The sequence below is a fragment of the Microcaecilia unicolor genome, chromosome 1 (assembly GCF_901765095.1).
Source record: "Microcaecilia unicolor chromosome 1, aMicUni1.1, whole genome shotgun sequence".
NCBI lineage: Eukaryota > Metazoa > Chordata > Amphibia > Gymnophiona > Siphonopidae > Microcaecilia > Microcaecilia unicolor.
Genome location: NC_044031.1, coordinates 765,509,129 through 765,525,114, shown reverse-complemented (window position 1 = coordinate 765,525,114; position 15,986 = coordinate 765,509,129). Strand labels below are relative to the sequence as shown.

The window sequence follows — 15,986 nt, the reverse complement described above, 5'->3', positions numbered from 1 at the left end:
GTCAAATCGCGGGAAGATTGTGACAAACTACAAGAGGACCTTACGAGACTGGGAGACTGGGCGTCTAAATGGCAGATGACGTTTAATGTGAACAAGTGCAAAGTGATGTATGTGGGAAAGAGGAACCCAAACTATAACTACGTCATGCAAGGTTCAGCATTGGGAGTCACGGACCGAGAAAAGGATCTAGGTGTCATCGTAGATGATACGTTGAAAACGTCTGTTCAATGTGCTGCTGCGGCTAGGAAAGCAAATAGAATGTTGGGTATCATTAGGAAAGGGATTGAAAACAAAAATAAGAATATTACTCTGCCGTTGTATCGCTCCATAGTGCGACTGCACCTCGAGTAATGTGTTCAATTCTGGTTGCCACACCTCAAAAAAGACATAGTGGAATTGGAAAAAGTGCAGAGAAGGGCAACAAAGATGATATAGGGGATGGGACGACTTCCCTATCAGGATAGGCTGAAGAGGCTGGGGCTCTTCAGCCTGGAGAAAAGGCGGCTGAGGGGAGATATGATAGAGGTCTATAAGATGAGTGGAACGGAACAGGTCGATGTGGAGCGTCTGTTTACGCTTTCCAAAAATACTAGGACAAGGGGGCATGCGATGAAGCTGCAGTGTAGTAAATTTAAAACAAATCAGAGGAAATTTTTCTTCACTCAACGAGTAAACTCTGGAATTCGCTGCCGGAAAAGGTGGTTAAGGCAGTTAACTTAGTATACTTCAAAAAAGGGTTGGATGGCTTCCTGGAGGAAAAAGCCATAGAATGTTATTGAATGGACGAGGGAATAATACAGTATTTCTAGGATGGGCGGGATAAATTGCTTGTTCTTTTGGCCGCTGTTGGTGACAGGGTGCTGGGCTCGATGGACCCTTGGTCTGTCCCAGCATGGCAATGCTTATGTATTTATGTAAATTCGTAGACTTCAAACACCTAAACTGAAGAAATGCATCTAAACAGAGAATACTGAAAGAGAAACAGAATAATGTAGAAAACAGAGAAAAGTAGGTTGGGACTAAAGGAAAGAAAATTAGCAGGTAAGATCTAATTTCTCCTTCCTTAGCATCACCAACAGATGAATCCAGAAACTGTGTGATGTATCACAGCAATTCTTAAGTTGGGTACAGAACATAAGCCCCTGATATAAAAGCACCGAAGCTCCAAAGAAAGTTTATTTTCTGGCTCAAACGTCCAATAAGTGAAGACCAAGTGGCTGAGCCATAAATTTCATCCAGGTATATCGCTTGTGATTCTGCCCACGAAGTGGAAAGACCTCTGGTAGAATGTGCCTTAAGAGAAGTAGGCGGCTGGAGGAGTAGCCTAGTGGTTAGTGCAGCAGAATTTGATCCTGGGGAACTGGGTTTGATTCCCACTGTAGCTCCTTGTAACGCTGGGCTTAAACCGCATTGAATATAACATAGTAAATGATGGCAGATAAAGACCTGGACAGTACATCCAGTCTGCCCAACAAGATAAACTCATGTAGTTGCAAAAACCACAGAAAGGTGGTATATCAAAAGTCCCATTTTCCCCCACCTGCCAGAATATACATTGATGAAATAATTTCCTTCAACCAATGAACGATGGAAGCTTTAGAGGCAGGAAATCTTATTGGATCCTGCAAAAAGGATGAAGAGATGATCACAGTGCTGAAAATAATTCATAACCCGAAGATACCTATAAATGGAACGATGAATGGCCAATAGTTTCAAGGAATCAATCTTTCCCATATTCTTCTTGGTTGAAGGATGGCAGGCATAAGGCTGATTTAAGTGGAGAGAGGACACTATCTGCAGAAGAAATAATGGAATAGTTCTGATGGAAATTCCTTCTTCTGTGAAACAAAGGAAGGGATCTCTACAAGAAAGTGCTTGAATTTCTGAAAACCCTTCTAGCAGTTGCAAGCGCTACCAGAAATTTTTTTTTTTTCAAAGATCCTTTAAAATGGTTCTCAAGACGTTCAAAAGGGACAGGGAAAACCAAGTATGCCTTTAAAGTGGGCACCCCCAGCCATAACACCCCCTGCTCTACTGGCAAAGCACAGGAGCCACCCCAGGCAGAAATCCAGGAGCTGAGAAGCGACGTCCATACCTGCTGGGAGATAGAGATATACTGAAGGCAGAGGGGGCTGGGCGTCCTGGAACACCATGTGCTTTCAGTGTTCTCTATCTCCACCTGCTGATAGAAGGATACAACACATCAGTTAATGGATTCGTCTGCTGTTGATGACAAGAAAGTTAGGTATTACCAGGAAAGGAATGGAAAACAAAAAGGAGGACATTATAATGCCTTTGTATCACTCCACGGTACAACCGCACCTCAAATACTGTGTGCAATTCTGGTCACCGCATTTCAAAAAAGATATAGTGGAATTAGGAAAGGTACAAAGAAGGGCGACAAAAATGATAAAGGAGATGGGACGACTTCTCTATAAAGAAAGGCTAAAGTGGCTAAGGCTCTTCAGCTTAGAGAAAAGACAGCTGAGGGGAGACACAATACAGGTCTATAAAATAATGAGTGGAGAGGAATAGGTAGACGTGAATCGCTTGTTTACTCTTTCCAAAAATATTAGGACTAAGGGCCATGCAATGAAGCTACAAAGTAGTAAATTCAAAACAAATCAGAGAAAATATTTCTTCACTCAATGTATAATTAAACTCTGGAATTTGTTGCCAGAGAATGTAGCAAAAGCAATTAGCTTAGCGGGGTTTAAAAAAGGATTGGATAACTTCCTAAAAGTCCACAAGCCATTATTAAAATGGACTTGGGAAAAATCCACCGCTTATTTCTAGGATATTTCTATTTCCATCAATGGCTCTCACATCCTCCCTGTCTCCTCGGCTTGTAACCTTGGAGTCATCTTCGATTCCTCTCTCCTCGTCTCTGCGCATATTCAACAGATCACCAAAACCTGTCGTTTCTTTATCTACAACATTAGCAAAATTCGCCCCTTCCTTTCTGAATACGCTACCAGAACCCTTATCCAAACCCTTGTCACCTCTCGCTTGGATTATTGCAATTTGTTTCTCACTGGTCTTACACTCAGCCATCTCTCCAGTCTGTCCAAAATTCTGCAGCACGACTTATTTTCCCGCCAAAATCGTTATACCCACACTAGCCCACTCCTCAAGTCACTTCACTGGCTCCCTGTCCGCTTCCGCATACAGTTCAAACTTCTCTTACTGACCTTTAAATGCATCCATTCTGCAGCCCCCCATTACCTCTCCACTCTCATCTCTCCCTACATTCCTCCCCGGGAACTCCGCTCACTGGACAAATCTCTCTTGTCGTCCCCCTTCTCCTCCAATGCTAACTCCAGACTTCGTTCCTTTTTCCTCACGGCACCTTATGCCTGGAATAGACTTCCTGAGCCTGTACATCTAACTCCATCTCTACCTGTTTTCAAATCTATGTTGAAAACCCACCTTTTCACCACTGCTTTTGGCTTCTAGCCACTACTCAATTGCCCTCCCCTTGCTCCTTCTCACCCAGTACTTCCCTCGCCCTTGTCCTGTCTGTCTGTATTTTTAGATTGTAAGCTCTATTGAGCAGGGACTGTCTCTCTGTGTCAGGTGTTCAGCGCTGCGTGCGTCTGGTAGCGCTATACAAATGCTAATAATAATAATAAAATGTATTGTACTGTTTTGGGATCTTGCCAGGTACTTGGAACCTGGATTGGCCACTGTTGGAAAAAGAATGCTAGGCTTGATGGACCTTTGGTCTGTCCCAGTTATGTTCTTATGAAAAAAGAATTACTCACCAGGTAATTCAAAGTCGCAAGTTCTTGTCCTACAAAAAGAAAAATAAAATTTTATTACATGCATTTTTAAAAAATATAAAGCCCAGCAAGTTCTAGGCTTCTGCTGTTCTTTCTTCTATAGGTTGAATCCTCGTGCAATCAAACAGCCTCACCTATAAAGCAGTTGATGTAATCTCTTTTCATCTTCTCCAATCCAATCTCTATCAGCATGTGAATGGGTGTGAGGCCACTGAGGGAAACTGATTCCATGCGTCCATAATAGGACTGCTGAATTAATTTGCTTAGAGAACTGCTGCTCCCTCTGTGGATCTAGAAATGAAACACAAAGTCTTCGTTATAGGACACCTCTCATCTTTCTAGATCAACCACTTTTTTCCAAGAAGAAAAGTACGAGAGTATCAGATTGGACATCACTGTCAGCTGTCTCCTGGGAAAAGTCAAGTATTAACAAGCAGGGAAGGAAATCATTTCCCCAACTCCAACAAGAGTTGGTCAGTGGGAGCCCGATACCTCTCGGCCTAAGAGACTCTCATGAACATTTTTGTCAGTATACTGATTGGATATAGAAGGAGGAGACCAAATTTCTGTTATTGAGATGGACATGGGGGAAGCCACTGCTTGCCCCGGGATTGGTAGCATGGAATGTTGCTACTAATTGGGTTTCTGCCTGGTACTTGTGACCTGGATTGGCCATTGTTGGAAGCAGGATACTTGGTTAGATGGACCATTGGTCTGACCCAGTATGGCTATTTTTATGTTCCTTTAAACATAGTAGTAATTATATTCTATTTAGTCTATATGTCCTTTGATAATAGAAATAATCCTCTCTCATGTGCCAAAAATGAAAGGCTCCCTTTCATCTGTAACCACTGCTACAGCAGCAGTAACATATGACTTAAGGAAGGTCATGAATCCGACATTAGAAATGATCAGAATTTCACTGCTGAATCAAGCAGCCAGACAAGGTGTATTGAAAAGATCCTTGTTCATATACAGTGCTCATGCTCAAACATGAGTGTCTGTGTAATGGCTAACTTACCCAGGGCTGTACATCACCACGTTTCAGTGACTGGATAAGCAGTGTAAAGCAATCTACGACATCCTGATAAGATGAAGCAGCTGAAAATGCAAAGTATTCTGTCAGCATTTTACACCATAATCAATTTATTCATTGGAAGTCTCCTCCACACATTTGATTTAAGCAACCTTAAGTGTAACCCATTATTTGCTGCAGATGATTTTTGAGAGGAAAGTATATAAGGTAATTCATATCGCTCTAAAGAACACCTGCAGGGCAATTTCAGTCTTCCCACTTAGCTTGCAGGTCTCTGTTTACCCACAATTACCTTCCTTATAAGAAAGGATCCATGAATGTGAAATATGTCTTGTGAAACAGCACTATTGCTCACCTGTAGAAGGTGTCTTCTGTAGACATCAAGATTGATCATACACAAGTGGGTGATGTCATCACACTGTCAGGACAGAACAGCTCTTACAAAACTCAAACTTAGTGTAAAGTTCTGAGCATTCATGGCCCTTCGTGTGCACATTAGTCTCCTCACCATCTCAGTTGGTTCCGTAGCTCAAGAATGAATAAAACTTTTGGGGAGGTGGGAAGGGTTGTGTGCCTGATCAATCCTACTATCTATGGGAAAAAACAATGGCTTCCCTGTTAATAAGCATGACCGAGTCAACACTCAAGTGGGTGACTACCAAGCTCAGGTCTGCTCAACTGTTTATGTATTGTCTATTTTCAGGAGCATGCTGCACATCAAAAAAGGAGTTGCAAGCCCACATAGACAGATTGGCTAGCACATTTAGACCAAATACACCGTTTCTTACTTTGATCTGGTCCACAGAGTAGTGTGAGATAAAAGTATGAAATAAAGTCACCACTTTACAAATAGTATCCAGTTAAGCAGACCAGCAGAGTCATAGTAGCTGCAGCATCTCCGATCTGATGAGATTTTACATTACTATAGTGGTTAGATGAGCATATTATTTACTACAGAAGTGGATATAGGATGCTAGCATTTGCTAAAGTTTGTTTGGTGACTGGAAAGACAATCGGTTGGGATCAAAGTAGGCGAACAACTAAGAAAAAGAGGCAAATGGGTAAAGGGTCATGGATTTGATATACTGCCTTTCTATGGTACAACCAAAGAAGTTTATATATATCATATTGTTTCTAATAAACACCTGGGCTATAATTATAAACAATGGGTTTTCTAAAGTCTAGGGTGGGCTATAAATGGAGGTACCCTACACCATTTCTCTCCTCCACCCCTGCTCCCTGCAATGACAACCATTTCTCCCATGCACCCTGTTTCACACGATAATCAGTATTGCTCTCCTCTACTCTCTACCCGGTCCCATCTCCATAAGTACATAAGTAATGCCATACTGGGAAAAGACCAAGGGTCCATCGAGCCCAGCATCCTGTCCACGACAGCGGCCAATCCAGGCCAAGGGCACCTGGCAATCTTCCCAAACGTACAAACATTCTATACATGTTATTCCTGGAATTTTGGATTTTTCCCAAGTCCGGATCTCTTTTCCTACCTCTCCTCATGATTATAGCACTAGACTAGTGTGGGTCCTTGATCATCTGTGCATGCTTAAGGCCCCGCACCAGCCCAGTGCCAGGACCATGAGAAAAGGTAAGAAGAGAGATCCAAGTATCGCTGGGGGGGGGGGGGGAAGGGGAGAACTGGAGGAAAGCAGTGCCCGTTACTGTGAATTTGGGGGGGAGGTGGAGGGAGGACTGTTATTGGAGGAATCTAAATTGATTCCTAGGTAACTAAGGGGGAGTTATCAAGCTGTATCAGGGACTTTTTGCATTATTTGCCCATTAACATGACAACGTGCCCTAAGGAAGCTTGTCTTGCTCTACTATGGTGACATTTAGGTTACCACATGTTACATAGTAATGAGATGCAAAACATACAAATGCATGTAGAACAGCTCATTACTATATAAAAACCACAAAGTGACATGCAGTGTGTACCAGGTGCATACCGCAAGGCGCCTTTGGGTGGGGTTATTTTACCATTACTATTTTTCTATAGCGCTACAGCCAGCCTGATGCTCTTGGATTGAACTGCAGAGCCTGTGTCATCCCCCCAATCCCCTTGCTATTCCAAAGGGCCAATAGTTTCTATGGTGGTTTAGTGGTCTTTAGGGCAGCAGCAATCCCCAGTCATTTCTGCCCTGGCTGGCGCCATCTTCAAAATGAAGCTCCTAGCAGTAATAGCATAAGACTACCAGTAGGGCCATCATTTTGGAGATGGTGCCGGCTAGAACAGAAGTAACTGGGGATTGCTTTATTTTTTTTTCTTTAATCTTATTTTTGATTTTATAATTGTAAATACGGTAGTACCAAATATTAAAATACAAACAGTAAGGATAGTTGAGTATTACAAAATGATACACATTTAGTTCAATCAGTTGTATCAAGGTACTCATCTAGTTTTTTCCATTTGCATAGTCTAGATAGTATGCCTGAAGAATGAAAAATTATAGATTGTTCATATTTTTTGAATAATAGTCAATTCTACCACATGTAAACATTAATGGATTAATTATTTTTCCAGTATGATATTACTAACTTTAGTGCCACTGTAATTATCAAATAAAGGTTTGTCGTCATCTGGTAGAGTAAAAGGTATCAATATGGATTTCCATAGAAGGTATTTAAAAAAATAAAAGTGACTGAACCTTAAAAGCGTCTTGTATCTTAAGACAATTGTCCGATCAAAACATTTGTCAATTAGGACATTCAAAAAGGAGGTGCACCAGGGGAGATGTTCTTGTTGAAGGGACAGAAGGAATTAGAAAACAACACAATGGGAATGAGGAAATAAGCAGTCCAACAGACAGCCTGCAGCTTGCAGACAGCCCTGAAGCTAAGTACAGACTGTTTTTGTTGGATAAAGATGCAAAAGAAATGCTAATGACTCATGGGAAGGAGAGAACGAATGGGAAAGTTCAAAGATAACCTGTGAGACAGGGAGCTGCAGTAATAAGCTGGGCTGGATAACAGTCAAGATTGGGCACTGTAGTAAGTCGTTTTCAAATGTAAGGACGACAGAATCAGTTGCAGAAAATATTCTGCTCGGTACATTGTGAAGCTGTATTTCCGAGGTCAGGAGTCATTGGTTTTTCTCCTAAATGGGAGTTTTTTTTCCAAGTGACTTAAGAGATCTGGCCTCTGAAAGATTTTGATAGCAAATATAGGACCAGTGATAACAACTACTTTCAGTAAACAGCTTGAGTGCATGTATGAAAATATTATGCAAATGAGTTCTGAATAGAACAGGCAAGCTGGGAAGTTTTGAGGTCCTCTTAATAAAATTAAATTAAGAACTAAAAATTGTGATTAACAAGCAGCTGTGGATGTTTGAAGCAGAATATTTTGAATACCACGTGGTAAATAGCATAAGGATTGTATACTACTTACAATGACAACACAATATTGACATGAAATCACACGATAAACATTTCATAATGAATAAAGGACCACGAAGTGATTAATCTAAAATGGTTTGCCCCAATACTAGCACAACTGTCAGAGATGCCGTAACACAGAAGAAAGAAATTGCAGGGTCATTATAGCACAACTGTCAATCATTTACTAATCAGACAGACCTAAAGAAATGGACAACAGACCTCAATGTGGACATAACAGCTACACACAGATACAGGCCCATGTCCTCTCAATCAGGAAAACAACCACACAAGCAACACATTGGGAGTATATAAATTTGCCCTTAGACTGCACGTTCCTCCCCGGCGGGCATTTTACATGGGACTATCTCCTTGGGGAGAATGCCCCAAATGTGGGGCAGAAGATGCAAGTTTGGGCCGCATGTATTGGACATGTGTAAAAATACAAAAATATTGGAAAGACATTATAAAATATGTTAATTTACTCTGGAACCAAAAATGGAGATACAACCCAGCGTTGCTGTTTGGGAGCTTAAGTTTGGGATGCAACAAACCAAGAGGATTTGTAACATTTGAAAAATACACCATAATAATCAGCAAACAAGTGATATTGACGGAGTGGCTGACTCCAAGAACCCCAACGATACAACAGTGGCGCACAAAAATGATATGGTTACTACGGATGGAGCGACTGGGTATTACAGACATTGACTCAGTGAAGGGGAAGCAATTCCAAAACCAGCGGACCCCCTTTTGGAACACATTAACCCCAGCAGCACGTAGTCATTTGTTAAATCTATAGCAATTAAATGAATAAAGATGGAAGGACACTGGACATGGGAAGGGAAGGAGTAAGAAGTAGATTAAAGGGAAGGTTGGGAGGAGGGCAGGAAGAGGGCGGTAGCAATCACTAGGAGAAAGATGTAGGGGTTGGGGAAGTTGTTTGGGGAGAACATTTTGAAAATGATTGTTGGTACGTGTAGATACACTTTATACAATATAATTTGTACAATGCTATATAATGTATACCACCAATAAAAATGAGTTAAATATAATCAGACAGACCTAAATCACTAATTTGAAATGCAAGTGACTAATTACAGGGATGCTGAGATAAAATAAGCACAAAGACTATATTGGATAGGAAGTTATGGACTCTTTACTTTTAACTGAATACATATATATATATCAGTCCGCTCTGTGAACTCATTTTCCCAATTTATAGGGTGGTTTATGGGGCTGGTCCTGAGCTTGGATGAGATAGCGACAGGCACCGAGTAGGAAGTGAACTAGTGAGTGTTTAGAGGCTTTATCTCTCCCTGGATTCTGTGCCAGGGCAAAGGGATATAGACATCTTCCTCTGCCCCCCCCCCCCCACTGTAGATTCACGTATAAAACAGGTTCCCCTTTAGAAAATGAATGTTGATGCCATATAAAAGCATAAAAATGCAATACCTAAATTAACTACATGAATAAAATATGACATATTAAGAGATGACACCTACTTTTTCTCATACTGCACCATAACTGTTCTGCAAAGTCCAGGTCTCCACGCAGAGTCAGGAAGGACTGAATGGAGTGGTCTACAGCTGCAACATTACTTTGTACTTTCTGCAAGATAGTTTGAACAACCTTAACGCAGCAATATCTACAAGAGCTCCAGCCAAAGATACCCTTGAAGAAACTAAATTCCGAGAAATAAAATACACTCTACAAAAGATCAGTAAAGCTGATCTTTAATTAGACCTGCATAAGGTATCTTGTTAACAAGGAGGGAGACTGTCGGAGAAATCTCTCTACTTCCAAATCTCCCCCGATGCCCAGCAGTACAAATGCTTATATTTGTAGCCCTCAAACCACAGATGAGGTCATTGATCCATCTATAAAGAAATCCATAGCATCAGCAAGCCATCTTTTTAGAAAACAGAACTTATTGTAAGCAAATATGCTAAAAGTCTAAAGTATAAATGCCTAATACAATTTTAAAAAATCTGTTTTCTTAAGGTAAATACAGCCTACGATTTACTCTTCCAAAAGAAGATATCTATCATAAATACAGGTTGGTTTGAGCCCCTCTGTTACTTCTTTTATCAAAGGGCCCTTCTTTGTCAATATAGATAAAGAAGGCTATAATAAACAAATACTTCTATTTGCACATATTGGCCTTCTTTAACTACTACTAGTAATCATTTCTATAGTGCTACCAGACATACGAAGCACACTGTACACATTATATGCAGATACTTTCTCTATCCCTAGAGGGCTCACAATCTAAGTTTTGGTGCCTGGGGCAATAGAGGGTTAAGTCGATTGCCCAAAGTCTCAAGGAACTGCAGTGGGAATTGAACCCAGGTTGCCAGGATCAAAGCCCGCTGCACTAACCATTAGGTCTCCTCCACTCCATATAAAGTGGAATTTGCCAAGCTCGCATTTGTCAATAACTTACTCAAGATAATTTCTTACAGTAATAGGATGTTTTCGCCTATTCCTCTTACCTCAGTCTCATATCATGAGAAAATCAGTCAGTAAAACTGCGGAGACACTGCCGATGTTAGCAGAACATGATAAAAAGGCACATATCTGACAGAATTATTGTAAAATGTAACACAGAACAAATGGAAAAGCTAATGTAAAATGACATACCTCAATGTCTTTTTTAGTTGTCACACTAACCCCATTAAGTTTATTCTTTAAATCTATGAAAAGAGAAAAATAAATATTACCACCACCAGCGAGCATAACAAGCCCCTCCTACACTGTTGTACTTTTTATTCCCTTAAAAGAATACTGTAGGATTAAAATATATTGTCATAAAGCCTTGCTGAGCTTGTTGAGTGAGCTGCTCATCCCTGCAGCTCCTTCTTGGTATGTTCAGTAATTCAGAGGAGTGGGAAAATGGTACAGGAACTACTAGAGGGAAACCAGAAGAAACCTGTCTTGAAAAGTCCCACGTAAGGGGGGAAAGGTTTTGACTTACACTCTATTTTTTTTTTAAATTATATTTGTACCCTGCGCTTTCCTACTCATGGCAGGCTCAATGCGGCTTACATGGGGCAATGGAGGGTTAAGTGACTTGCCCAGAGTCACAAGGAGCTGCCTGTGCCGGGAATCAAACTCAGTTCCTCAGTTCCCCAGGACCAAAGTCCACCACCCTAACTGCTAATTTATGTTTTGTATATTTATTTATTTATTTATTTATTTGTTTGTTGCATTTGTATCCCACATTTTCCCACCTATTTGCAGACTCAATGTGGCTTACAATATTACATCGTGGCAGATGCCATTCAAGAGTAGATAAACAATTGGTTACATACAACAAAACAAGTGTAACATAGTGGATATAATCAATTCAGTAAATCAGAAAACAGACAGATTATCAAGTAAGTAGTGATGCATTGGAATTCCTATTGTTGATTATTATGATAAGCCTTGTTAAAAAGAAAAGTATTTATGAAATACTTGACCTTTGACCTCACTGATGTACTCAACTTGGTTGATCACACTTTGCTCCTAGCTAGACACCAATCTCTAGGTACCTCTGGTACTGTCTACTCCTGGTTTTCCTCATTTCTCACTAAATACACCTTTCATATTTATTTATTTGTTGCATTTGTATCCCACATTTCCCCACCTATTTGCAGGCTCAATGTGGCTTACAATGTTCCGTCATGGCATTCGCCATACCAGAGTAAAAGATATAATTGGTATTACATAAAGAACATGGATTACATAATAGAATTAAGCAAACAGGTATAGAGAGATAACATTTATCAAGCTTGGTCCACTTCCAACACCCACTTTCTCTCGTGGTGTTCCAAAAGACTCAGTTCTCGCTCTTGCTTCTTTTTAATATTTTCCTCAGTCCTCTTGCTCTTCTGATTCAAGATCTTGGTATGCACACTTCTTACTATGTTGACGACACCCTTCTTTTTTTGATACTTGCTCACTCAACTCTGACCTAACTAAATTTTAGCTTCCACTGAATCTTGGCTAACTCCAAACTGTCTTGATCTTAACCACTCCAAAACAGTTTCTTGCTGGATCTCTGGCTCCCTATCAACCCTATCATAATCCCTGTTCTTTCCAGGTTCCCCCATATCTTTTGTCACCCACTTTCATTATTTTAGACCAGGATCTTTCTTTCATCTGCCAGCTATCTTCTCTTGCTTGTGCCTGTTTCGTGTATCTCTGCCAATTTAAGACTCTCTCTCTAACTTGAGTCACAATCAAAAAAAGACACTTCTACACAAACTCTTGATTACACAATTACACAACTGCAGCATTGTTTATTCTGGCCTTCGCCAGTATTCCATTCACCGCCTGCAAACCATCCAAAACACAGCAGTTCATATCCTCTCCAGTGCATCTAGATTGTCACACCTCTCTTTATACACTACCTCTGGCTTTTTTTTTTTTGTTACATTTGTACCCCGCGCTTTCCCACTCATGGCAGGCTCAATGCGGCTTACATGGGGCAATGGAGGGTTAAGTGACTTGCCCAGAGTCACAAGGAGCTGCCTGTGCCTGAAGTGGGAATCGAACTCAGATCCTCAGTGCCCCAGGACCAAAGTCCACCACCCTAACCACTGGGCCACTCCTCCACATACCTCTGGCTTCCCATCCCTTTTCCATATCCATTACAAAATTCTTATTCTTGCTTATAATTTATTTATTTTTTTATTTGCACATTTATATCCCACTTTTTTCCACAGGTATGCGGACTCAAAGTGGCTTACAATGTACTGAAAAGGCTATAGCCAGACCAGTTATTAAACAATTACAATTTCATGAAATAGGATAGAAGGAACAGAGGAAGAAGAAATAGGAAAAGGGTAAGAGAGCGTAAATAAAAAAAGGGCAATAGACATATCATTAGGAAGGACTGTAGGGAATATGAGGAAAGTCTGAAGATGGCATTCAGAGATAGGCCGGTCTTAGTAGATTCCAGAAGCGGAGAGGGTTCAGCGGTCTGCAAGGCAAACCATGATAGGGAGCAGGTTTTTTACTCAGTTATCTCCTCTTATCTTTCTTTCCTTCTTATCCCCTACACCCCTTCTAGAGTTCATTCCCTAAATAATAACTGGCTACAACTTACCCCCCTCCTTCAAAGAAGCCTGCCATTTTTTTGGCTAGCACCCTCCTTTTGAAACTCTCTTCCTGCCCCTATCCGCCTTGAATATTCTTATTCTAAATTCAAAACTCTCCTAAAACTCCACCTTTTTGAGACCGCTTTTTCTGTTCACATCAACCCTGGTGGTCCCCCCAGGATCCACAAACTTTGCAGCCTCCGTCTCTTTTTCTTTTATCTCCTATTTCTTTGTTATCCTTTTCTTTCCTATTATATTTTGATGTTCTTTTCCTCTTTCACGTTAATCTTATGTTTTTATGTATATCGCTTTGTCATCTCTGGAGGAAAAGCAATAAATTAAATTTTAATAAATCAAATCAAATAAATCAAACCAATTTCATAACCTAAAATATCCAAAAACAATGTGCAAGGGGTAATTTTATCAAGCTTTTTCTGAATGTATAGCTTCTTCATCACCCTGAAGGAGAAATTAGATTTTACCTGCTAATTTTGTTTCCTTGAGTCCCTCCAGATAAGTACATAAGTACATAAGTAGTGCCATACTGGGAAAGACCAAAGGTCCATCTAGCCCAGCATCCTGTCACCGACAGTGGCCAATCCAGGTCAAGGGCACCTGGCACGCTCCCCAAACGTAAAAACATTCCAGACAAGTTATACCTAAAAATGCGGAATTTTTCCAAGTCCATTTAATAGCGGTCTATGGACTTGTCCTTTAGGAATCTATCTAACCCCTTTTTAAACTCCGTCAAGCTAACCGCCCGTACCACGTTCTCCGGCAACGAATTCCAGAGTCTAATTACACGTTGGGTGAAGAAAAATTTTCTCCGATTTGTTTTAAATTTACCACACTGTAGCTTCAACTCATGCCCTCTAGTCCTAGTATTTTTGGATAGCGTGAACAGTCGCTTCACATCCACCCGATCCATTCCACTCATTATTTTATACACTTCTATCATATCTCCCCTCAGCCGTCTCTTCTCCAAGCTGAAAAGCCCTAGCCTTCTCAGCCTCTCTTCATAGGAAAGTCGTCCCATCCCCACTATCATTTTCGTCGCCCTTCGCTGTACCTTTTCCAATTCTACTATATCTTTTTTGAGATACGGAGACCAGTACTGAACACAATACTCCAGGTGCGGTCGCACCATGGAGCGATACAACGGCATTATAACATCCGCACACCTGGACTCCATACCCTTCCTAATAACACCCAACATTCTATTCGCTTTCCTAGCCGCAGCAGCACACTGAGCAGAAGGTTTCAGCGTATCATCGACGACGACACCCAGATCCCTTTCTTGATCCGTAACTCCTAACGCGGAACCTTGCAAGACGTAGCTATAATTCGGGTTCCTCTTACCCACATGCATCACTTTGCACTTGTCAACATTGAACTTCATCTGCCACTTGCACGCCCATTCTCCCAGTCTCGCAAGGTCCTCCTGTAATCGTTCACATTCCTCCTGCGACTTGACGACCCTGAATAATTTTGTGTCATCGGCGAATTTAATTACCTCACTAGTTATTCCCATCTCTAGGTCATTTATAAATACATTAAAAAGCAACGGACCCAGCACAGACCCCTGCGGGACCCCACTAACTACCCTCCTCCACTGAGAATACTGGCCACGCAATCCTACTCTCTGCTTCCTATCTTTCAACCAGTTCTTAATCCATAATAATACCCTACCTCCGATTCCATGACTCTGCAATTTCTTCAGGAGTCTTTCGTGCGGCACTTTGTCAAACTCCTTCTGAAAATCCAGATATACAATATCAACCGGCTCCCCATTGTCCACATGTTTGCTTACCCCCTCAAAAAAATGCATTAGATAAGTCCAGATGTGTGGGAATACGCTCTCTTGCCAGCAGAGACTGAGAATTACTGGCTCTATGAAGTCACCCTATAAGGATCCTATGCAGTTCACAGTCAGCCAGAATTTCCACAACACAGCAATAAAGTAACTAATTTGCCTCAGAACCAAGGGATAAGAAACAGACAAACCAATGCTAATATTCTTGAGGAAGTCAAGTGCTGTCACTGACTTGAATGGAACGCTGATCACTGTGCTCCAGTGGTACCCCCAAGAGAAAAAAAGAATTCTCCACAATAACTGCAACAGTGTTTGCTTGCTTGGCTGCCGCCACACACTGGGCAGAAGATTTCAGCATATTGTCCACAACGATATCTAGATCTTTTTCTCAAGTGCCGACTCCTAAGATTTGGAATATTCTTCCCAATGTGCATCGCTTTGCATTTGTCCACATTAAATTTCATCTGCCATTTGGATGGCCAGTTTTCCAGTATCCTAAGGTCTTCCTGCAATTTTTCAAAATCTGCATGCGTTTTGACAACTTTGAATAGGTTTGTGTCATCTGCAAATTTAATCACTTCACTCATCATTCTGTTTTCCAGATCACTTATAAATATGTTAAATAGCACCTGTCCCAGTACAGATCCCTGTGGGACTCTACTATTCCCCCTCCTCAACTGAGATAAATGGTCATTTAACTCTACCCTCTGTTTTCTATCCAATAACCAATTCCTAATCCACACAAGGACATTGCCTTCTATCCCATGACTTTAATTTTCTCAGGAGTATCTCATGAGGAACTTTGTCGAAGAAGTCCGATACCAATGCTTTTTTGCCTTTACTCAATGGCATTGGGGTCTCGGTGCCAACGAGGAC

At 41.1% G+C, this 15,986-nt stretch overlaps 1 protein-coding gene across 1 annotated transcript in view; it reads right to left on the bottom strand.

Annotated features, from left to right (window-relative positions):
* Positions 1 to 15,986, bottom strand: part of ZWILCH (zwilch kinetochore protein) — a 91,090-nt gene that overhangs the window by 23,040 nt on the left and 52,064 nt on the right. The window contains exons 10-14 of the mRNA XM_030189792.1: positions 10,854 to 10,906; positions 9,716 to 9,821; positions 4,804 to 4,883; positions 3,917 to 4,073; positions 3,765 to 3,793 (exon numbers count right to left, since the gene is read on the bottom strand). Of these exons, the coding sequence (XP_030045652.1) occupies positions 3,765 to 3,793; positions 3,917 to 4,073; positions 4,804 to 4,883; positions 9,716 to 9,821; positions 10,854 to 10,906 (425 nt within the window). The remainder of the gene's footprint in view (positions 1 to 3,764; positions 3,794 to 3,916; positions 4,074 to 4,803; positions 4,884 to 9,715; positions 9,822 to 10,853; positions 10,907 to 15,986) is intronic.